At 29.1% G+C, this 25,942-nt stretch overlaps 2 protein-coding genes across 4 annotated transcripts in view; one reads left to right on the plus strand and one right to left on the minus strand.

The window, feature by feature from the left end:
* Window positions 1-6,925: 6,925 nt before the first annotated feature.
* Window positions 6,926-8,232, plus strand: LOC136085418 (uncharacterized). Its single transcript, XM_065806721.1, has 3 exons — window positions 6,926-7,436; window positions 7,504-7,602; window positions 7,739-8,232. Exons 1-3 carry the CDS (start codon window positions 6,926-6,928, stop codon window positions 8,230-8,232), a joined length of 1,104 nt encoding a protein of 367 aa, XP_065662793.1.
* Window positions 8,233-10,495: 2,263 nt separating this feature from the next.
* The window catches only part of LOC101241602 (ribonuclease Oy), a 52,254-nt gene continuing 36,807 nt past the window's right edge, over window positions 10,496-25,942 (minus strand). For 2 of the 3 annotated variants that reach the window (XM_065805431.1, XM_065805430.1), the window contains exons 7-9: window positions 20,727-20,772; window positions 11,475-11,546; window positions 10,496-11,238 (exon numbers count right to left, since the gene is read on the minus strand). In XM_065805431.1, coding sequence (XP_065661503.1) covers window positions 11,113-11,238; window positions 11,475-11,546; window positions 20,727-20,772 — 244 coding nt within the window. In that variant the 3' untranslated portion in view covers window positions 10,496-11,112. The remainder of the gene's footprint in view (window positions 11,239-11,474; window positions 11,547-20,726; window positions 20,773-25,942) is intronic. The other variant, XM_065805432.1, reaches the window with a different exon arrangement.

The following is a 25,942-nucleotide window of genomic DNA, read 5'->3' on the forward strand; positions in this document are numbered from 1 at the left end:
AACCTTCTTACCCTTAAAAACCTTTAACACCTGAGAAATATGGACTTACCAATACCTTTCCTATTTTTTTATCAACCTCCACTAGTTGAAAATCTTGTCAATGATTCTTGTCCAATTAATCCGTTGTTATCAATAACACCTGGAAAAAAGACATGAGTAGATCCTCAAGAGTAAGTCGTCGACCATTACAGCTTATAGAAGAAGATGCATAAAGAACCTTGTTTATTTAATATGATTTCTGTTTATATTATGGCTGCAGAGAATGTTTTGTTTTGATTATTTACTTTGTTTATTTTAGAATAGAAAAACTTATAAGAATTAAAATTGTTTTTGTTCTTTATACAAGTGCTTCAGACTTATACTGAGCCAATTAGAATATGGGAGTGCATTATACCTTGGAAAATCTAAAGCAAAACTAAAGATGCTTGATATAATACAAAAGCAATATGCACTGATTATTTGTCACAAACCTAGAAACACCCATTCAGCTACCCTTTAAGAACTAAGCTTGACACCTTGGCATCAGGAATATGCCATCCACATTTGGCTAACATGTTTACAATAAATGAAGATTCTAAGAATATATTTAAAAAAAAAAAGGAAACAAAAACTTTAATTTTTTTATGAGTCAAAATATTCAGTAAATTCAACTCTTAATGTATCCACTTTGTTATGTCATGTGCATATACTACTTACAAGTAATTTACTTACGAGTAAATAAAGATATCTAAAAATCAAAAAAAACATTTTTTTTGTATAATTTGTGAAGCCAACTGTTCAAATTTAATTGAGTTTAAATAAAAATAAATAAATAATAAAAATAATACAAATTAAGATACAAAAATTATTGTGCAGTAGCCAATCTATTAGTGTGCAAGTATTATAACCTAAATTGTAAACATTAAAAGATTTAAATAAAAAGATCTTCAATTTTTAGAATAGCTGAAATGAAATAATAAATTTAAATAAGATTTCTGGTAACTAAACAGAATAACAAAAATATTCTTGTTTTCAACAACAATAACAACAATGCAACAACAACAACGACAACAAAAATAACAGTAAATAACAACAAAAATAACATTGAAAAAAATATACTATTAAATATTATTGGTGTTTAAACTTTTCGAAATTATAAGCATCCTAATACGAATTTGCATTTAATGTACTTAGTCTTTAACCCAAAATACACAAATAATTAGAGGTATTTCCGAATATATTTTAAAAAACTTGAAGTCGTAAGAGTATCCGGTTGTTTTATGGAAATTTACCGGAATTTTCCCAAATATTTAAAAAAATAATAATAAAATAGGCATACGTGTATATGTATACTGTATACATACATGAAGAGCTGTCGAAAAGTGTAAAAAAGCCACCCCTTCGAGCAAACAAACGGGTATCCCGATTATCCATTTAAAAAAATAATTTTAGTTGTTCTTATAAACAGTCCATAAAAACTTTTAATTCAATTATGTCATTTATTTAAAAATGTTCCTTTTCACTTATTTCTAAATTTTATTTTACTTCAAGTCCCAATCACGTTTTAGAAGTTCTAGCCTGTTTTGAGTGCCAAAGATGCACGCCGTTGATTGACCACATGCGCAGCAATCAAAATAGTGCATTCTGATGACATTGAGTGACAAGTATCTATTCTTGCGTGCTAAAATAGCATAATTATATTTTCCTTCTTTCAGGTTTTGAAAGATTTTTGTCCAAGAGATAAACTAATAAGCAAATTGAATAAGTTCTGTTTTATGTAAAGGAAAACATTGTATACAGGAGTAATATTTGTAATCATTGAGGAATAATAAGTAGGTATCTGAATCAGAAGCTCTGCAACTTTCCGAACATTATATTGAATGTTTTTGAAATGCTGATGATTTTAAAAAAATTGTATCTATTGAAATTTTTGACAACAAGATCTTCAAGATCTTCTTTCACACAGCAACTTAATATTGTTAAATTGTTTTATTACGATGAACAGTTTTAAAGTTTAAAAATCAATGAAATGAATTTTAAATTTATAAACAAAAAATTTTTTATAATGCTACCTAGCCAGTTATCAACATTTAACCGACGGGCGGGTACCTGAATGCCCTGTTACCCATTACATACATGTTAGGATACATACAAATACATACATAATAGAGAAAGACGTCAAGCAGTATATTGAGCGAAATGATTCTACAACATAAAAACAAAAACAGAAAAGGTTTATTTTTAAGTTTTAGTAATTGAAGCAATATTTTTTAAAAAACTTCCAGCAAACATTGCTGTAGTAGATTTGCAGTGGACTTATATAGGTATTTTTTAGCGGTTTTTGGAGTTTTGTTTATCGGTTACTTAGTGGCACCCGCTACAGGTGGCTAGCCAATAACTTTACAACATGTTGTATAGTGGCTAGAAATCGTTTAGCCACTTTTGGCGGCTGCAACTAATGGTCCACTAAGTAACCGATGAGCAAAAGTACAGTGGACCGCTCAAACTGCCTATATAGATCCACTGAAATTCCGCTAAAAATGTTTGTTGGGTTATTTATAGGTGAGAAGTGGGATGCGGAAAGTGAGGCACCTTGAAAGTTCAGATTAAGAGAGGCCTCTTATCACTGCATCAGGAGAAATCCCTAATGCAGTAAAAGATCTCTTCCCCTCTATTTAGCAGACATCGCTATGTCTTCCTGCGTGTGGTAAAAACAACATTTTTGAAAAGTACCCTCAACAAGTCTTTTTTGAGGAAAGAAATGAAGATCAATTAATGTCCCACTTCTGCCCAATTACTTTTGAGAAACTATGTTGTGGAAACCTCTAGAAAGTTTTGAAGAAGATTACGAAGTTTAATAACTATTAAACAACAAATTTTATTAATATTTTGTTAATTATTTGTTTATCCTACATTACCCTCACTTGTACCAATTTACCCCAATGGCACAGTTCCTCAAAAAATTAAAAAAGTATATACTATATATTTTGTTAATTATTTGGTTGTCCTACATTACCCTCACTTGTACCAATTTACCCCAATGGCACAGTTCCTCAAAAAATTAAAAAAAGTATATACTATATTATAACTTGCTCTAAATCTTAGAGGATAGAATCAGTGCCCGAAATGATGCTTTATTTGTTAAAACTTGTTTGGTTCAGTTGATACATTATATAAAAAAGATATTAAAATTACTTTAAAAGTATTTTTTATATGTTTCACTTTTCCTCACTCTCCCCCATCCGTTATATTTAAATTTTATTCATTTTAAATACAACTTCTATTTCATGTACCCTATCCTATCCTACGATGCATTATTATTGAACTTAATACTGCTGCTACCATCACTCTTTCGTGCATGTTTGCACTTAGAAGTCACGGCAGCCATTAAAGCCGAGTTAATGGCGTGCACGATTTGCATCACTTTTTTTTTTTAAAAATGTGAACGAAAATGCAAACATCTAACTTATGTAAACTTCAAATTATGTAATGTTAAAAGTCATATTAACAGTTACAGTTTTACTTTAACTTAAAAAATGCATTGCTATATTATCTCCGTAACTTTGATTTAAAGAATTTCTCTTTTTCTGAAGTTTTACAAAGTCTTTTGCTTATTAAATAATGTTAAAATTTATAACAATAAAATATTGACCGAAGTTGTTAGTTCGCTAACCACTTCGCGCTTGTAAGATGAACCGCGAGAGTTCATCTTACAAGCGCGAAAGTGGTTAGCGAACTTTAATTGTTTGGTTTTTTAATGTTTGTTTCAATTTTCTAAATTACATAGCATTTTTAAAGTTTAATAGATATTATATACTTAACACATATAAAGATATTATATACTACAGCAAACAAAAGGTAGAGAATTTAATTTAAAAATTTAAAAATGCTTAAATTTCTAATAACATCAAATAACCGAGAGAAATTTGTTTCGCGTGTCATTGAGATACTTATGGTGTTAATGTGATTAGGTAAATAGTTAAGTTTACGTATTTAACAGACACGAAAAGAGACAACTTTCTTTCTTATAGGAAAAGAGATTTTACATTCAAACTTTGATTTTCTTCAAAATTAGATGACGGAGCGAGGGTCCTAATAAATTGCGGATGGCCTGAAAAAAAATTTATTTAAAACATAGATATTTAATAAATTAAAAAATAATAAGCCCGAACCAGTTTTTTTTTATTTACAATTTACAGTTTACAATTTTGCAATAAGAAGTTATAAAGTATTAAGCATTAATCGTTAACTCAAAACAAAGATTTTAAAGGTTTTTATTTTCTAGCACTAAAAATTATTGAACTAAAAATGAATTATTGCACTTAAAATACTAGCATTAAAAATTATCGAAATAAAACGACTATATAAAGAATAAATTTAAAAATGGTCGGCGTGGAATAGACTTACGATGACACGTATTATACGGGTCATGGTAAGTTCATTATTCCACATATTCCAGTCTATTTTTAAAAGTTTTTGGAAGTTTCTATATCGGTTGTAATTAATCAACATATTTCAATATACTGAATATTATTTAGACGGGTACTATAATCCGAACCGCTGATATAATGTGGTTTGCGTAATATGTGGTTCGCGTAAAGACGTATTAAAACTTTTAAAGTTAATTATATTATAAAAAATTTATTTTCATAATTTTAAAAGATAGACAGTATGTATAGTTTTTCTATATATACATATTCATATATATATATATATATATATATATATATATATATATATATATATATATATATATATATATATATATATATATATATATATATATATATATATATATATATATAAATATATATTATATATATATATATATATATATATATATATATATATATATATATATATATATATATATATATAACGCGAATTCTGACAATACTATATCATTATAGTATTGTCAGAATTCGCGCATGCGCATGGGAGATTTTTAGGATTATGCGTTTTTCGAACAAAAACATAAATTTTGGAACATCGCTTCCTTTTTACTTCACAATGAAAATAGTTAGTCGTATGAAAAAAAAAAATATTGTACAAGTTCCAGTCACAATTGGTTTACTCTATAGAGTCAGACTTTTTTCAAAGTTGCCGTTTTTCATCTATAGACTGTTTATTGAAAAAAAGGCTTTCGGGGTAAGTTGGCAAAATTTTCACAGGGTAAGTTGGCTCATAGCATTTATTATGGAAAAAAAAAATATTTTTTTATAAAATTAATTTTTTTTTAAATTTAACTTTTGAAAATATTGAAAAAATTTATTCTAACAAAAAAAATTAAAAAAAACTTTTTTTTTTTGCAGATAAAAAGTGGGCTACTGTTTTGGCTGTTATACGGACTAATATTTGATACCAGCTAGAAATAATATTAAATTTTGGGATAAAATTGTTGCCCAAATTAATAGTAAAAAAATTTCTATTAATTTTGTACTTAATAGTACATTAATAATCATTTTTATAGTTTGAGCCAACTTACCCCGTGGTGGGATAAGTTAGCGCAATTTTTTTTTTTTTTGAGGGCCCGGAAAGGCCCCAAGAATTTTTTTTTGTAAATAAATGCAAATCTTATAAGTTACCCAAATTCATACTCTTTAAGACTACACTTTAATACTTTCAAAAAAATGTACTGTTAGGGCTACAGAGCTCATAGATTAAAAACCGAGCCAACTATCCCCGGTCTCCATCATATATATATATATATATATATATATATATATATATATATATATATATATATATATATATATATATATATATATATATATATATATATATATATATATATATATATATATATATATATATATATATATATGATTTCAGTGTAGACATCGTGTATAAGAGTGTATGTTATACTAATAAGAAAACATCAAACAATATGAATTCTCTTAATACAAATAATAATTTATTTTGAGAAATTTTCACTGGGTTATGGATACCAGCATCATCAGCTCGTAAAATATAACAAAGTTTTTTGAACGTTAAAAAACAGTTTAATAAAAAAAAAAACTTTAACTGACTTGATACAATTGCTCGAAAAAACATGTAGGAGAAACAAAATTACAAATTAAAACAAGAATTCAACAACACCAAAAAAGTTTAAATGATGGCAACCATCATCAGTCAGCAATTGCATCACATAGCAAGTTTTGCTCTGAAAAAATAAATAGGGAGAAAATTAAAACTCTTAAAGTTGAAACAAAAAAATTAAAGTACGAGTAAAGTACGAGAAGCACTCGAAATACAGAGGCACCAATGTTTCCCATCAAATGGCGGAATAAATCTCGATAATGGGCAATTTGTTAAAATTAAATTTTGGACTCCATTTTTTATATTCTTGCGTAACGAAAAAAGAAGTTTTTTCGTTACGCAAGAATATAAAAAGTTAAAAAACAGTTTTTATTAAACTGTTTTTTAACGTTCAAAAAATTTTGTAATATTTTGCGAACTGATGATGCTGGTATCCATAACCCAGTGAAAATTTCTAAAAATAAATTATCATTTGTATTAAGAGAATTCATATTGTTTGATGTTTTCTTATTAATTTAACATACACTCTTATACACGATGTCTACACTGAAATCATATATTACAGCTAAATACGGAGCTGATATCTACAAACAAACTGAACAGTTACAGTTATTAAAAAAGTCGGTAGCTAAATCCAAAAACCAGTATATATTTTTACAAAAGTGCGAAAAACACAAGATTATTCCAAAATCGTTACGTATCAACAGTCCTGTAAGTACAAAGAGAGCAATGAGTATTGTTTTTCGTTTTCGATTTGAAATTTTGATTTGTCTAAAAAACGATGCTATAAAACGGTATTTTATTTTTTATAAATGAAACAAAAATCCTTCAGGAAAATCTTAAATCTACTCTTGATGAAAAAGACTATGAAAAAGTTTAACAAGTTACTGAAAAAGCCCGGGAAATAATGTTTATAAGATCAAAAGAAAGATTATTCAAAAAGTTTAATATTCTTCAAAACGAATTTAAGAATAAACAAAAAATTAAAAACGGTAAATTAACTACTCATACTAAGAACGCTGTTTTGAACCTATGCAATACCGAAATTCCTAATAACCAAAATGATCTTCTTAATCTTGGTCCAAACTTTGTACCTTCTTTAAAACATATCCCTTATATGGATACTATCGCTACAACAGAGTCGTTTACTTTAAAGCTAGAATATAACAACAAAATTGAAAATGCGCAGGGTTTGAGAAAAAATGTTTTAAAAGAACTTAAAATGGGTAAAAAAATTAGTCAAAACTTAACAAGAGAGCAAAGAAAAGCTCTAAAGGAAATTAAGGAAAACAAACTTGTCGATATATATCCGTTTGATAAGGGTAATGGGTTTGTGAGAATTGAACACGAAAAAGCTTTAGAAAAAATTCGCGATCAAATTGGTCAAACAAAGGTTTTAAGTGAAGATCCTACTTCTAGTTATGCTATAAAAATTAAAACCTATCTCTCAAAACTTAATTAAAAAACAAAGGTTTTTAAAAACAGAATATGACAGTATATATCCAAGTGATCCAATCCCACTTCGTATGTATGGTCTAATTAAGGCTCATAAGCCTGAAAAAGCTTACCCTTATGAGAATAGCTGTATCAACAATCGGCACACCTAATTATGGAATATCTAACTACTTAGTTAAAGCAATACAACCTATCTTAAATAAAAATAAAACATGTTTGAAAAATTATTTTGATTTTATTAACAAAGCAAACTCATGAAATGTAGACGAAAACGAAGTTCAAGTTTCATTCGATGTAATAAACCTTTATCCATCAATTCCACTTAAAGAAGCTACTTTAATTCTTATAGATCAATTAAATAAAGATGATTCCTACAGATGTTCTACCAAGCTTACTATATCGGAAACAAAAACACTTATAGAGCTTTGTTTACATCGTTGCTATTTTTTGTGGAACAACGAGATCCATGAATTGGAGAATTCCGGTCCTATTGGTCTTTCATTCATGGTTGTATTGGCAGAATCTTTTCTGCAACATCACAAAGAAAATGCCTTCAAAATTGCAAAGAAATTAAATCCTCCTCTCGACTTAAAATCCTATCTAAGATACGTCGATGATAGCCATGCTAGATTTTCAAACATCCAAGAAGCAGAGAAATTCAAAATAATCTTAAATAAACAACACCCTGCAATACAATACACAATTGAGACAGAAAACCATAACAAAACTCTGAATTTCCTAGATATAAATAATAAATAACAGCAAAGATAAGTATGAGTTTAAAGTCTACAAAAAAGAAGCCACAACAAATATTCAAATAAAGCCGCACCCGAATCACGACCCCAAAATTTTATGCGCAATATTTAAAGGTTATGTTCACAGGGCATACTCCATATGCAGTGTTACACATTTAAAAAATGAGATAAACTTTCTTATTCAAGTTTTTAATGAAAATGGGTACACCGAAAGCCAACTAAAAAGTATTGCAAATCAAATTAGGAAAAAACGCTACGTAAAGAACAATAGAATTCAATCCGAGAACAATGCTTTTCCAACAGTATCATTACCGTGGATACCTTCACTATCACCAAAGTTAAGGAAAATATTTAGAAAAGTTGGCTATAGAGTAGTTTTTAAATCAAATCCTAATTTAAGAACAATATTAACATATAAAAACAAATCTAGATTGCCCTAAATAGCCAGCCTGGTACATATTTAGTTGAATGCAATTGCTCGAAAAAATATGTAGGAGAAACAAAATTACAAATTAAAACAAGAATTCAACAACACCAAAAAAGTTAAAATAATGGCAAACATCATCAGTCAGCAATTGCAACACATAGCAAGTTTTGCTCTGAAATAATAAGTTGGGAGAAAATTAAAACTCTTAAAGTTGAAACAAAAAAATTCGACCGTAAAGTACGAGAAGCACTCGAAATACAGAGGCATCAATGTTTCCCATCGAATGGCGGAATAAATCTCGATAATGGGCAATTTGTTAAAACTAAATTTTGACTCCATTTTTTATATTCTTGCGTGACGAAAAAAGAAGCCATTCAACTGCTGACGTCAGTTAAAATTTTTTTTTTTATCAAACTGTTTTTTAACGTTCAAAAAATTTTGTAATATTTTACGAGCTGATGATGCTGGTATCCATAACCCAGTGAAAATTTCTCAAAATAAATTATTATTTGTATTAAGAGAATTCGTATTGTTTGATGTTTACTTATTAACATATATATATATATATATATATATATATATATATATATATATATATATATATATATATATATATATATATATATATATATATATGTATATATATATTTATATATATACTTAAATTTTAAAAAAAACAACTTTTAATGGAACTTAAAGTTTCATGCCTATCGGCAATCATCAGCCATGAAGTACAAAATCGAAAATATAAAAAACCGTTTAAAAATTACAAACTACGGTAGAATGAGTTCTGACGTTGTAGTACAAGAAGACGTAATGGAAAACTAATCTCCGCTATCAAATAATGAAAGGAGAAATTTATTTTTGTGTCTGCATTTAGAGACTCATTCGCCTCTTGCTAAACAAAAGAGTTTTTGTTTAGCAAGAGGCGAATTAATGCAGACACAAAAATAAATTTCTACTTTAGGTTCCATTAAAAGTTGTTTTTTCTAAAATTTAAGTACAAAACGCTCTGTTTTTGAAAAAATATATATATTTTCCTAAATATTGAGCACTTTACAACGATCAAGAGAGTTTAGTGTTTTTAACACTAAATCATACAACAACAATATATATATATATATATATATATATATATATATATATATATATATATATATATATATATATATATATATATATATGGAGAGCAAGTTTCAATAAAGGGGCGACTGAATAAGTGCGAATTTCAAAACTGCGAATCTGCATAAGTGCGAACTGGCACAAGCGCGAACTGGCATAAGTGCGAATCACTTGCAAAAACTGGCATAAGTGCGAACTGGCACAAGCGCGAACTGGCATAAGTGCGCCAAAAGAATTTGCACACATTGGCATAAGTGCGAACTGGCATAAGTGCGAACCAATTGCAAAAACTGGCATAAGTGCGAACTGGCACAAGCACGAATTAGCATAAGTGCGCCGAAAGAATTTGCAAACATTGGCATAAGTGGCGAATTGGCAAGTTCGCACTTATGCCAATTCGCACTTATGCCAGTTCGCACTTATGCCAATTCGCACTTATGCCAATGTTTGCAAATTCTTTCGGCGCACTTATGCCAGTTCGCGCTTGTGTCAGTTCGCACTTATGCCAGTTTTTGCAATTGATTCGCACATATGCCAGTTCGCACTTATGACAGTTCGCACTTATGCCAATGTTTGCAAATTCTTTCGGCGCACTTATGCCAGTTCGCGCTTGTGCCAGTTCGCACTTATGCCAGTCTTTGCAACTGCTTCGCACTTATGCAGATTCGCAGTTATGAAATTCGCACTTATTTAGCCTCCTCTCAATAAACAGTTGAAGTTTATTTTCAGAATATTTGTATAAAATGTTTTACATAAAAATATGTTCATTGTATTCCTTTAATACATAACTATAATTATTTCACAAATAAAATATTTAATCAATTAATTACACTGTTTAATAAAAGATAATATTTAATGATAAAAGTTAAAAGAATATAATAAAGATTTTCGAAATAATCGTTATGCCGTTTATTAATCGTTAAATGAAAAAAACTTGCTCGGTTGTTTTGAATAATTTAACAAAATAATTTTTGGAGTTTTTAAGTCAACACAACGTGTTTTTGTTATTTAAAATAACATTTTATAAATGTCTACAAACTTTTAGGATCAAAAAATATTGACAAGTTAGCAAGTATAACTTCTTTAGTTATAAATGCTTTTAAATTTCTAAAGAAGTTTAACGTTGCATAAACAAAAATAAAAAAATTAAAAGTGATTTATTGTGGACTTTGGACTTAAAAATAACTTCTAAAAGTCATAAAGACATAAAAATCCAAAAAATGATGTTTATGCCTTTAAGACCAAAGGAAAAAACCCAAAAAAAGTTATAATATAACTATGACAATCTGATAAACTTAAATATAAAAAACTTATAATAATGACAAAATCTTATGATTAACGTAATGGTTGATACAAAATACCCTCTTCGTCGCTGCACTCGTTTTCGCATTCTGGACAGTCAACCAGTTGTATTTGTTTATCAAAACATATATAACTCTGTGACAGTACTTGGCCAATACCCTAGTATTATAAAAATTAAACACGATCATAATCATTTTTTTATAAATACGACAAACCAAAAATAGATAACTATAAAAGTAAACAGAAAATTTCTAGAATTTACATATAAATATGAAATTGGATTTAAATTTAAAACTTTAATTTTAAATTCTTATTTTGAACCTTCAATTCCGTAAATTGCATTTACAAAATAGCTAAAAAACTTATTGGTAAAAAAATAATTATAAATATTGTACCTTTACATATCCACAACCTGGGCACGAATTTACTGGATAGGACTCTTTTATTGAACTGATAATGACCGATTTCTGAAACAAATTTGAAAATTTTTTATTAAATGTTTACTATTTTCTCAGAATATAACTAAATTGCAGAATTCAAGAAAGCTGCAAAAGTAAATTTATAGAGGATATCAAACTATAAGCAAAAAATCAGTATCATACTAAAAGCAAATCAAATAAATTCTTTATTTTCAAAAAAACAAAAATTTTCATAGAAAGTTGTGTCCAAAACAAAAATTTTGTTTTTGTAGCATGAGATACTTAAACCCTTAAAAAGTTTTGATTTTAACATTCAAATCATAATCATCTCGATTTTCACTAAAGTTTTTTTTTTAGATTTTATAATTTGTTAAAGAATAAGATTAATAATTATGAAAAAAGGCAATCATATTATTATTTTTTTAGGCCTAAAACATAAAATGATAGCTTATTTAAATCAACATAAGTGCAAACATCATGCTAACTCATTCTGTTATAACTGTAGCTGCTATGTAGCTGCTATACACTTATTTGATACAACTGTTGCTGCTATTCACTTGTTTGACAAATGTGAAACAATACTAATTTTGTAAAACTAGCATGTAAATCGTATTTCAATATTCAAATAAGGTAAAAAGTGTTCATGTGTGCTTTATTTTTGAAGTGAGTCTTCAAGATTGGACAAAAGGAAAAAGTAAGAATTTGCTTTTTATAGTTTCCATGGTTTGAGAACTACTAAACCACATTATCAAATGCCTTTTTTTTCTTGTTAATATAACTAATACTGGAAAAATACCAGTGATTTGAACTTTCTTAGCAATCAGCAGAACTATTAGCCTTTAGATTAAAGAAAAAAACCTTGGTAGCTTTCCAAATGTTTCCTACTTTAGAATAAGAGAGGAAAATTTATTAACTTTTTTTCAGAAGCCCATTTATTTGTTTTATTTCATGATATTTTAGGTACCCTACCACTGCACAGTGGGCCAGAGGTGAGCAAAACCCCTCAAAACCAACTTCTATAATGGAGTAATTTCTTTTTATAAATGTAATCTAGATTTATCTCCAACACTCTAAAACTGATATAATTTTTTCCCTTTTATAACTTTTTAGCTCAGTATATCAATTTTACTATAAAAATGCAAATATATTAACTCTCAAAAATTGGTGAAATTAAAAATATCAGATAAAAAAGAAATACGAGGCCAATAAGGTCATTTTACAACATTTTAATTTCTTAAAGGCATATATTAGTCCATAAACTTGCATTTTTTCAAAGTGCTTTTCAATTAAACCCCTTAATATTCGCAACCATTTTTTCAATACTCACCTTTACACAAGCAGAAAAACACTAGACCACATTAGGCTGCACATGTAATCAACTTTGAATTACACACTCATATATATATATATAAAAATAAAACCAAACTTTCTGAGCTCAGTAGGTGCTAGGCTTTTAATTATAAATGATCATACATTTTGCTTTAAAAAACTGAAGACGCATAAACAACAGTTATGCATCTTCTTCATATTTAAGAACGGTTTTAGATCTTTAATCATTTAAATCTTGTTAAAACCTATTTTAAATAGCACTTTTAATGTTTTTGTGGAAAGTTATGAAACATTCTATGATGACTATGTGATTTTTGTTTAACAGTTTTTTTATTAGTAATTATTTTTGTGTTAAATTCATGTGAACATGCATAAAAAGATGGTTTACGGAAAAGAAAATGTATTATTTATATTTATATATGCAAAGAGTTTTTATTTATGTAAAAAGAAGAGTTTAAATAAAGAGATATTGGTTTGTTTACAAAAAAAAAATAGATTTTTAATTTCTTGTTGCTTTGAAAGTGAGAAAACTAAACCATCTAGTACTTTTAGTTTTAATGTTGTCAAATAACTTTTCTAAAATGCCATTTTTACCTAGAAAATTGAACTTTAAATGGATCAAATGTGTTTTGTTTATTTAAATAAACCACCAAAATGGAAAAGTAGTTTATTATTAGTGAAAAATAACCATTTTATACATCTTAATATTAATGTTTTACTCTCAAGCCCTTAATACAAGGGGAAGCAGGCATTTATTAATTTTTGGAAAAGCTAAACTAATTAAGACTCCTCCCCCCATTTAATAATTTTTACTTGTTATCAGCAAAAATTTATATCTCATAACTAAAAATAATCCAGTGGAAATTGGCCTTAAAAATTATAAAACAATTATTTCAGTCACAGATAAAAACAAAAACTTTCTGTAAATCTTGATTTGTTTAAAATGAGCTTTTGGTTAATTTCTCACCAAAGTATTAAACATATATCAGCACATTAAATCCTATTGAAATTAGAATAAAACAGCTCTTAGAAAATGCGTATTTGACTGCAAGCCACGCTAGAATTAATTCTTGTGTGGCTTGCGGTTAAATTCTATTTAATTAAATAGTTTTAATGCGTGTTTTGTAAAAAACATTGGTTTGGATTTATAACTTGAAATTTTAAATAAAAAATACTTATATTAAAACCTGGCGTCAGATCAGAAGTTATCACAAAATGACCGAGATAAATACAGTTTAACAGAAAAAAATTCTTCTCCCCCCCCTTCAATTTTTATTAACTTTTTTATTAACTTTTATTAACTAACCCCTTTAATTTTTATTAACTTTTTATTAACTTTTATTAACTTTATTAACTTTTATTAACAATTTTTATTAACTTCTTTTATTAAATTTTTATTAACTCCCTTCGTTTATTAGACCTTGACTAAAATTAACTCTCCCTCCTTTTATTCCCACCCCTCTTGTATTAAGGACTCGAAGGCACATAAAAACAACAGAGAGCACTACACAATGAAATTCGCCAAGCCCCAGACAAACTATGATCTTATGATGAAAATGAAAATGAAAAAAAGCTACAATACTAAGGTACTAGAATGAAGAGGAGTCAGGGAAAAGTCCAATCAACTTGAGGAGGCCAAGAAGCTCTTGATATACTAATGTATGATGTATGTCATCACCTAGATTTTTATTTATAAAAAAAAAAAATTATGTTAATAAGTTTAATTTTATTGTATTATATATGTTTACATTTACAATATCAAAAAAATTAAGCAAATAAAACAAATTAAAAGGAAATACTCTTGACAACCCGTGACCACACCTAAAATCACTATCTGAGTGATTATAACCCCCCTCCCTGGAGACCAAATATGCCCAGATTTGAATTACCAAATCTCAATTACCTATATTTAGACATACAACATGTCCCATCTAATTTAAAAGTCATTGAGATATTCCAGGACCACCTTTAACAACCCTTAAAATAACCACTTTTGTAGTCATGACCACTCCAAATTTAAAATGGAGCCTGAAAATAAATGTCTTGGCTCCAAAAATCCCTTAAAACATGTAGCATATGTCTTTATTTAGCCCATAAATAGTTTTACCATTTTTAGACATTTCTGGCCCACTGTGCATTGTTGGGTATTTTTTTACATAATTCAACAGAATAGGTATTTCTTTATATAATTTAGAATACAAGTAGATTAGTTGTGTAGATTTAAAAATGGTTAATTTTCTCCTTGGTCAGTACAGAGGTTTTGCTATATTTTCATGTTACTCATGCATGAGGGACAGCAAAGTAAGAAACCAACAATAGATACAAAAAGAGTGACCCATTTACAAAACTTGAAGTGGGCAAATACTGTGAATAAACCCATTGTTTGCAGAAAATAGTTTTTGCATCAATTATGAAACAATTTGTTAATGCACTGAAAACTGATAGCAATTACTTTCAGCAGATGGTTGCAGGATTACCAGGTTCTTCATTAATTAAAAAAAGCAATATACAACTTTGAACAATGCTTCTAAAAATAGTTTTTGTGTTATAGTAAAATCTAGTTTGGGTAAAGTGCCAGTTTTCTCAAGCTAAGTTTTTTATGGCACAAAAACATCTGCATAATCACATCTTCACTTCCAACAAGGCTGCAAGCAACCACTATTACAGTTAGAAGTTACTGGAAAAGAAGAGATAAAGTTTATAAAGCAAGATAATAATTAACAGACGACTTAAAAGATTGCAAATTATATGAATTAGGAAAACAAGATGAAAGGAGCAAACTTCAAAGATTTACCAGAATAAAAACTAGAAGAATAAATTTTTTTGGCATGTGACTATTGAAATCTTTTTGAATTAAAGAAAGATAACCATCAACACTAACATCACAAGATGAGACAGTTGAACTCAAATTATTCTCACAAAGAGTAATTAGGTCTGGGGAATATTAGTAAATGTTAGAATTACCTTTCTGAGAGCTACCACAGAGTTTGGGAACCAAACTGGCCTCAGAACCATAAAACATTTTAGTGCTGTACCCTCATTAGGAGATAATAGAATGAGTTGCCTAGTCATAAAAACATAGACACATTCAAAACTCATGCATTAAATACTGGATCTTTTTGACTCATGCATGAGTCAAAAAGATCCAGTATTTAATATCCTAAACTGAAAACAATGTATTATAAATACATTTACGCCAGCCTATTAAATGAAAAAGGGGTGCAGAGATGGTCAACAGATAGAATCTGTTTGCCCCTTAAGTCATTGCCTAGGAGTAGGAGTTCTTCTACATGACAGTAGTTGTATACATTTAACGCCAGCCAAAGATAATTTTTTTTTTCGAGACAACATCTCCAGTCTTTACTCAACCAAGAGCCCCAAGGCAGGGGTTGAGTTAAGTCAGAGTTGGCATCTCCCAACTTTTTCCCGAAAAGCGTATCCCGCAAGGCAGCATAACATGAAACAGGTTGTACTGGGCTATATGTTACCAGTAGCAGAATAACCAGACTTTACCTTTTTGTTAAGGACTAAGTTTTATTAATAGTAATAAGGTAATTGCTTGGATTATTAAATAGTGTACTGAGTACTATCTGTGCTTTGAGTCAAGTTTTTTGACAAATCCAAAAATAACTAAAATACAAAAAACTGTAAAACACAAAACACCTCTGGCTCTTGTGTCTGTGACTCTGCAGGTGCTAAATCCCACAACTTTTGCCTTTATCAACCTCTAACACAAATAGTAAACTTTCCAACTTGCTTTCCAGATAATCCGAATCAATTACTATCTCTACTCGACTTATGTCTTGTTTTTGATTCTAGTTATCTCATTCTTCTTCATCATCAGAATTCCCTATCATCCTACCTCTTACAACTACTTTAAAGCTGACTGAGACTCTTTCCATGATTTTCTTCGCGATGGCCCTTCGTGATGGTAAAAATCTTTCATCATCCTACTGACAAACGTGCTTCTTATGTAACTTCTTGGATTCAGGGTCGCATGGAATCTTTTATCTCCTCTCAGTAATTCCAAGTCAAGCCTCACTCTTCACCACAGTAAACAGACTACTGTTTACTATTCCTAAAAACCATTGTAAAAAAGTTTTGTCTAATGCCAAGGCTTGCTATTCTTAGTTCACAAAATCTCGTATTTTATCTCAAAAACTAGGCTGCTGAGACTTCTAGAGAATCTTTAACAGTGTCTTTAATAAGGGGAAATTTGTTATTCCTTCTTTTTTTTGCATGGTTTAGATTTCATTACCTCACCTATAGATAAAGTTAAACGGTTTCTAAAAACTTTTCATCAATCTCATCTATTGATTCCACTAATCACATCCTACATGATATAATTGACAAACAGGTTTGTCCGTTGCCTGACTTTTAAATCACTTCAGCTTCTGTATCTAAAGTGATTTCCTGCTTGTACTTTCCTATAGCGTATGGTCTGGACAACATACCTGTTATAGTCTTGCAAAAGTGTTCTCCAGAGCTGTTTTCTATACTTGCAAAACTATTTAACAAGTGTTTATCAAAGTCTTGTCTTCCAGTCTACCAAAAGCAGCATCTGTTATCCCTATTTTCAAAAATACTGGAGAGCAATCTGACTGATCTAACTATCACCCAAACCGTCTTCCTCCTATCATAAGCAAAGTTTTTGAGTCCTTAATTAACAAATACTTAATATCTCATCTTAAATCTTAGAACTTACTTTCTGATAATCAATATGGCTTTCAGTCTTCTTGTTCTACTGCTGATTTGTTAGGTGTAAGAAATAATCATGCATTTGATAGATGTGGTGAGGTTAAGCCTATCATTCTCAACATTTCTAAAGACTATGATAAAGTTTAGCATGCTGGTCTTCTCCATAAGTTATCTTCTTATGATGTATCAGGTATCATTTTCAACATTATTAAACATTTCTTTACCAATCATAGTATAAAAGTTGTCTTTGATAAACAGCACTCTTTTTTTTAACGCCTTCCAACAAGGCTGCAAGCAACCACTATTAGAGAGAAAAGTTACCGGAAGAGAAAAGATGAAGTTTATAAAGAAAGATAACAATTAATAGAAAACTTAAAAGATTGCAACCTATATAAATCAGAAAAACAAGAAGAAGGAAGTGAATTCCAAAGATGTTAGAGGAAAAATACTAGGCGAATAAGAATTTTTGGAGCACTTTGAAACAGTCACATTAAAAGTATGAGACTTAATTAAATGACGAGTAACACAAGAATGAATTTTAGTGGATGGCCCAGGAGACGCTAGCTCTTTAGATCAGCGCCCATAATAGTATTTGTTGAAAAGAGAAAGAGATGCAATTTTATGATGTTGGGAAGGAGGCAGATAAAGAGGGTCTAACTATGTAGACTACCTCTAAAGCTAACATGTAATTAGTGGAATCAAGAGATTAGATTGATAAAAAGTCTTCTTCATTTCCTGTAACTTCAGAGATTCTTCAAGATCCTTGGCCTTATACTCTAACATTAACATTAACATTAATTTACATTAACATTTACAATTTACATTAACAATCTCCTTAGAATTCTCACATCTAAGATGGCATTGTTCGCTGACGATATTGCCATTTATTCTTGTCTTGATAAGAAGCCAACACTCTCTGATTACTTGGAGGGAGCACTTGAGCTTGAAAACTACCACACTTCCGCTACAGCATGGGGCTCTCAGTGACTAGTAAACTTTGTCTCAGATAAAACTAATTTTTTTTTTGTTAATTGTTATTACAACAGTAATAACGATTAAGCTACAGATCTTCCTATATTTATGAATGGTAATGTTCTTAATGAGTCATCTAGAATTAACTTGTCTTTAATAATTATAGAACATTGTCTTCTTGAATTAACTCTTCTGATCTTTCTTGGAAACCATGTATCAAATCAATTGCAAAATTAGCATCTGCTAAGGTTGCATCTCTTTATTGTGCTTGCCACTTCTTTACTCCGGAATAAATCTCAAATTTGACTTTGTTTAGAATACTGTTGCTGTATCTGGAGTGGATCTTAATATAATGATGAACTTTCTCTTTTAGACAAAGTGCAAATATGCATTGTAATCATAGTTAGACCTGCTCTTGCAGCCAACCTTCAACCATTGTTGCATTGTTGTAATGTTGCTTCTTTTTCTCTTTTTTATAAATACTATATCAAGCACTACTTCAAAAAGCTCTAAAGAGCTAGCGTCTCTTGTGCCACCTACTAAAATTCATTCTCGTATTACTTGTCATTCAACTAACCCTCATACTTTTACTGTGACTGTTTCTAATTGCTCCAAAAATTCTTATTCATTTAATTTCCTTGAACATCAGTTCTTTGCTATCACAGCTATCACAGAGTTCAGAAAATTTGACTATTAGCCAACCTCAGAACCACAACACTGAGTTTTAGAGGTTAAACCTCTAAAACTCAGAATTGTGGTTCATTCTGATTAAAGGGTAAACAGGTTTTATAAGTTTACTTTTGAAGGTAAACTGATAAAACCCCTTTACCCCTTAATCAGATGAGTTTCTATATAGGACAAAATTAAGGTGTTCTGACAATACAGATGGTTTCATACTGCCATTAACAACCACATTGCCACATTGAATGACTTCAAACCGCCATTAAAAAGTGCTTTGATACATTAAAAGCACAGTGACTTTTGTGCTCCATCTTATCAAAAAATAAAAGTCAAACTGTAGGTGACATATGGAATTCATTTTCAATGCCACCTTGATAAAAGTTAGATATTATTAACATTAGTAGGTGTTTACTTTATATTAGTAAATTTACTATTTGTAAACGTCCTTGAATGTAAAATCTTATTTAAGAAATAAATTATTGATTGATTGATTGATTGATGTAGGTGACATATGGAATACATTTTCAATGCCACCTATGGTTTCACTTGTGCCACCTATGGTTTCACTTGTGCCACCTATGGTTTCACTTGTGCCACCTATGGTTTCACTTGTGCCACCTATGGTTTCACTTGTGCCACCTATGGTTTCACTTGATAAAATAATAAAATGTAACATGAGTTGAAAATCTTTAAAATATTTGCTTTAATGAAATGTTTGAAAATAATCTTGTAGTTTTTCTTAAGTGAATCAAGTGTACTTAAAAGAAATATCTAACTTCATTGAAAAAAAATTGTTTTTTTCCTCATACATAAAGATTGCGTCTGTCAAGTGATAAAATCATTATATTAAAACAAAACAACAGTTAAATTTTTAAAAAGTTAGTTAAAAGTAAAGTTACCATGCCCTATCATTAGCTAAATAGCAGTTTTTATTGTGTTTTGTTTATTAACTTTTTGTTTTTAAATTAAAAAAAAAAAATTTCATTTTTGAATTAAGGAATTTAAGACTAAGAACTTATAATATATTTTTCAAACCACTTAAAGAATATAATTAAATTTATTTGTTACCACACAAAAAAGTTTTTAGTGTAACATAAACAGTGAAGCCCTGAGAAATGTCATTCTATGTGTATGTGAAATGCATAGTGGGTAACACTTTATCACAAGACCTAATGATATAAGTGTTCAGTAAACAGGTGTCCTCATATTATTGAAGACAAAATAAATCAACACAAATACATAAATGTTCTAAACCAAGTGTTATCAAACATTTGTAATCACTTTCCAAATGATGGTTGCAATTTTTACCATGAAGGTAATTATATCTTTGTTGTATGACCTTGCGATATGACCTTTGTGTATATACCTTGTGATACACCAAAGTTTGGTTTTTCGCTCTATACTTTTAAAATTGGTTTAACATTGCTGTTAAACCAATAATTTTCATTAAGATATTAAAACTAAAAGTTTTTTAACTAAAGTAAACTTACTAAGTTAAAATTACTTGAATTGATGCAGAAAAAAAAAATGTTCAGAATAAAAACTCACTTTGTATGGTTCAGCTATTGGAAAGATACCCTTTCTCTCTAACAATCTAAACTTAAAATATTTAGTTATGATAAATATAAATTTTGCTATAAAAATTAACTTAAAATAAACTTCAAAAGTATTGAAAAAATGGGGATAGAGTCACAAAAAAAATAGGGATAATAATACCACTGAAAAAATGCAGATAACATTACAAAAAAAAACTCAGTATTACTAAAAAAACGGGAACAGTACTACTAAAAAAACAGAGATTATATCAAAAAAATGGAGACATATAATATCACTAAAAAATAAGATTAGTATATTAAGTAAAAATCCAAAAAAAAAAAAAGATTTAAAAATAATTCTGACAATTGATATACAATACAATAAAACTGTAATTAACAGTTTACTATTAAAATCAAAAAACTATTTTCCATTTTTTTATTTTACTATGCATTTATATGATGATATATATGTGCATTATATTGGTCCTTCAGAATTATATAGCTTTATATGTATTGTATTTGTCCTTCACAATTATAAAGCATTATATATGAATTATATTTGTCCTTCACAATTATAAAGCATTATATATGAATTATATTTGCCTTTCACAATTTTCAAGCTTTGCAAATGTATTATTCTGGTTCTTCACAATTATTAAGCTACAGATATGTATTAATAGTAATAGTATTACTAGATAACTGCATAGTTTATTGCTTTGGAGGCCAAGTACTAGTTATGTTTGACTACTTTTTAATAGCTTAAATCATAAATATTGAAAATTACCAAAAATAAAACAAAAAGCATCATTACCACCAAATTGTTTTAACCTTTTCTTAAATTCTTTTTTTTTAAATCTTTTACAAATATTCTCGCTCTTTAAGTAACTAAAAAAATTTATCCACTTGCAAATTTATTATACCTGCCTACTTTTAGTGACACTAATTTATATATTTATTATATTATTGTTTCTTACGCTGAAAGACATGGCTCTAGTATTACTGTCTTTGCTGGCATAAAAGTTAATGAAATGGCAAGAAATTTATTTAGATAGTAAACCCTTGCTTTACAGTCTAGAGATTCGAGGTTTAAATCTTCTCTCCAAAAAATTAAAAAAAAAAGAGTAGCATCCTGAACTTCTCATTCTTGGAAGATAAGTTAAAAAAAAAAAAGATTACTGAAGATTTAAAAATTTTATATTTAAATCAGTAGAGAAAAAGTTGATATACTGATCCCGGAATGGTATGGGGTGAGTGGTATTTAGGTCAGAATGATTTCCTAAATGGTGAAGTTCATTAACCCTCCCTAGTAAAGGAAAGTTACCTAAGAGCTAAAAGACTTGTATAAAAAAAAAGTTGATACATCTAATCAAATTTTTAACTCAAATGATCAGAACAATAAATATCAATGAACTTTTGTGGCAACTAATTGATTAAAAGAATGTTTACTCATAAAACAAGTTTGTGAAAATTTCAATTGATAAGGAATTGATAAGGAAGACTAAGAATTTTTTAAAGTGTTTTGTGTCAATTTAGTTTTTGTAACTAAGAATTTAACATTTAGCTTTATTTAATCTTTATGGGCCTGACAGAACATTGATTCATATAAAACTAGATAAAGCCTAATCATAACATTCTCATAATTAGACAATGCTAAAAAACTTTTTTTCTGATTTTCAGTGTTTCAAAATATTTTTTCAATTCAAATAACATTAAAATTTGTTTCATATTTTAATAAAGTACAAGATACTTTTAATTAAATTCTAATATATATTTAAACAACAAAAATTCAACATCAGCTAAAAATACTTGTTAATTTTTTTTTTTTAATAAATTCTGATTCATTCCAAACAAAGCTGCAAGCAACCACTATTAAGAGTTACTAGAAAAAAAAAAAGAATTATAGAGCAAGGAAACAGTTGACAGAAGACTTGAAAAGTTGTAGGTTGTATGAGTCAGGAAAACATGAAGATCAGAGAGAGTTCCAAAGGGTTAAAGTGCAGGAAAACAATAGATAAACAAAAGTTTTTAGAACATGCAGGGACAGATACAGTAAACAAATGAAACTTTGCTGAATGACAAGTGAAGCGAGTTTTAGGTGATGGAACTAGAGATAAACATTTGAGCAGCAACCATGATGCAAATTTACGATGATGGGAAAGAAGCTCAAGTTTAGCAATAGACCGGGCCCAATTACATTTACATTGTGCTTTTAGCCCTTGTCTAGAAGAAAAAGAGCACTATTAGAAGAACCAGCCCAAATATGACAACAAAATTCCATACAGGGACAAATAAAATTTGTTGAGGTAAAGAATATAATCAGGAGTAAGAAAATGGCAAGCATTATAAAAAAAAGTAACCTTAGCGGATGCTAATTTAGCAATCGATTGTATATATGGTTTCCATAAAAGGTCAGTAGTAAACAAAAATCCGAGAAGATGTAAAGAAGAAGTCTCAGTGAGAGGGTTGCCATTCACTAATATAGGAATGTCGACAGTATTGCAATAGTTGTTTGCAGTAAATAACTGAGTTTTTTTGGAGTTAAAATTTACAAGCCACTGTGAGCCCCAATCTGTTACAGAAGCAAATCAGATTCAAAATTGGCTGCCTGTTCTAAGCGATGGAAAAGAGAAGACTTTTTGTCGAGACAGGAGTATAAAGTTGAATCATCAGTGAATAGAGCCAATTTGGATAAAAGGTTGTCAGGATGATAACTAATGTAGATTAAAAAAAAAACATGACCAAGGATATAACCTTGAGGTACCCCAGAAGTAACTGGAAATGAAGATGAGTTTTGGCCTTTGAGGATGACTTTAATAGAACAGTTAGAAAGAATTCATTTAATAACCTTAAAATCCAGGAGGTTATGTAGGAGGTGCATTTATCAGCTGAGAGGGAAAGGACATCAGCCCAGAAACCATCAAAAAGAAATCACAAAGAGAATCCCAGTCAGCTTTATGGTGGTAGTAAATAATGTGATGATAGGGTCCAAAAGAGATAGTACCCATCAATACTGAGATCAGAAGAAGGAATAACAGAATTTAAATTAGTCTCACTAAGAGCAAGCAAGTCTGGTGAATTTTGTAAGAGGTAAGATTTAACTGATGGAAGGTTGCTTTGCAGACCACAGATATTTGTAAAAGATATATCAAAACAGTTAGGTAGTGGGGATGGTTTTTTATGTTTAATATATTGGGTTACTTTTGGCACGATTTAAGTTTAAAAAGAACTTGACTTATTCATAGATGGAGCACAGCCTCCTAAGCAAACTCAACCATGAGCCCCAAAGCAGGAGATTTTTATATTAGAGTATGTTTCTCCTAGTTTTTGATGATCCTGAACCTGACCTGACCTGGAGTAGTTAAAGTTAATTCATGCAAACAGTACCTTAAAACATTAAGCACGATATTTTTGAAATTAGGAAAAAACATTACATCTAACAAAGTACTAGAGATTAAGGCGAAGGTTGGTTTTATAGTTGGAGTAACTAGTTAGTTAATGAGCTCACATTGCATCTGCAAACATACAAATAGTAACTTACGCGTGAGTCAACACCGTGCCAGAGGGTTAGACAGAACACAAACATACATATAAAGTAGGTTACAGGTGAATATAAACAGTAAATAAGGCACCTCTAACTATACAAAAGATACACACAAAAAATAAATAAAAAAATTATATGCATTATGAAATAGCTGTATATAATATTTATTAAAAGATATGAAAGGTTGCATATTATATGAGTCAGGAAAACATGAAGATGGGTGAGAGTTTAGAAATTTTATCAATGTGTGAGGAAATAAATAAGATTAAAAAATATTTTTATAGTATGAAGGGACAGATACAGTAAAAGGATTCAACTTTGCTGAATGACAACCCAAGTAAAAATAAGTTTTTGTTGATTGAACTAGAGGTGATAGCTTGTTTGAGCAGCAGCCATGATAGTATTTGTAAAAAAAAAAAAGATGCAATCTTACAATGATGGGATAGTGGATCAAACTTGGCAGATAAAACAGGTCCAACTACATGTACAATGAACTTTCGGACCTTGTCTGAGAATAAGAAGGTTGTTGTTTTTCAATATAGGAATTTCCTTTCCCTTTCATTAATTCTCCATTCCCTTCTTGATCCTTCTTTATTCAACCCCTAATATTTTGAAAAAAAAGTTCTTTAAAAGCATATTATATTGGGTCTCAGAAGAAGTGAAATTTTATAAAACATCCAAAAACAATAATCATTTTATATAAAGATTACTAGTTTAAATTTTATGGCTAAAAAATATTTTTTTTAACAAAAAATAAGAAAGTACATATTTTCATAGCTTTTTAAAATAAACTTTTTAAATTTGTGTTTCCATAATTTTTTTTAAATATTTTTGAATTTTTTATTAAAGTTCACTTCTTTTGAGACCCAACATGATATGCTTTTAAAAAACTTTTTTTTTCAAAATATTAGGGACCTGTCTGATGTTTAAGGGTCTTGAGGGACCCATAAAAAAAAATTTTATTCAAGAATTTTTTAAATTTCGTATTAATTTACTATATAGAACGCCATTAGGGGATACCATCAGACATTTTCAAAAAATGTTGTTTTATGAGCCAGCCTAAGGAAGAGTATGGCCATTAGATTCAAGAGTCAAATTATGTAAAATTCTCAGCTAATAAGTCTGCCTTATTATGGGGAAAAGTAATAAGATGGAATGTTAGACTTACTTTAGTTAAAGACACTATTTAAGATCTTCTGAAAGTCTATGGAAAATCTTTAACAGTAAAGATACGATACAAGATTTAGTAAACTGAGAATAATGAAGCTTATCTTCGTTAGCATCAGACAGGACCTGAACATCTCTATTGAGAACAAAACCTATTTATTCTCAATAGAGATGTTCTTGTAAAAAATATATATAGCAACTGCACAAGAAGGTGAAAAATGTAGAGTAGAATGAGACTTGATTTAAAACCAAAGAGAAGGAATAAAAGCTTCAATACCTGCTTGGATCCAGTAGGTCATGTAAGATGTACATTAGGGTGGAGTGAATTTTATTTTTTTTTACAATTCATTTAGCCTGGGTGTGCAAAAGTTGTCTATTTATTTCAGAAATACTCTGGAAAAATATCAATGCTCTAGGAAATTTTCTTGAGGTGCCTCCAGACCTTTAAAATTTTAAATATTATATAAAATATTAATATTATATAAAAAAAAGTTTTTCAAAAGTATGTCATGTTGGGTCTC

Source organism: Hydra vulgaris, chromosome 09 (genome assembly GCF_038396675.1).
Source record: "Hydra vulgaris chromosome 09, alternate assembly HydraT2T_AEP".
In the NCBI taxonomy this organism is placed as follows: Eukaryota; Metazoa; Cnidaria; class Hydrozoa; order Anthoathecata; family Hydridae; genus Hydra; species Hydra vulgaris.

What these genes read in the sequence shown, in the direction of transcription:
- LOC136085418 (XM_065806721.1), top strand. Translation starts at nt 6,926, where the DNA reads ATGTTTATAAGATCAAAAGAAAGATTATTCAAAAAGTTTAATATTCTT. An exon ending in AAGTGAAGATCCTACTTCTA is followed by an intron (nt 7,437 to 7,503) that starts GTTATGCTATAA and finishes TTTTAAAAACAG; the next exon opens with AATATGACAGTATATATCCA. An exon ending in TTACCCTTATGAGAATAGCT is followed by an intron (nt 7,603 to 7,738) that starts GTATCAACAATC and finishes CATGAAATGTAG; the next exon opens with ACGAAAACGAAGTTCAAGTT.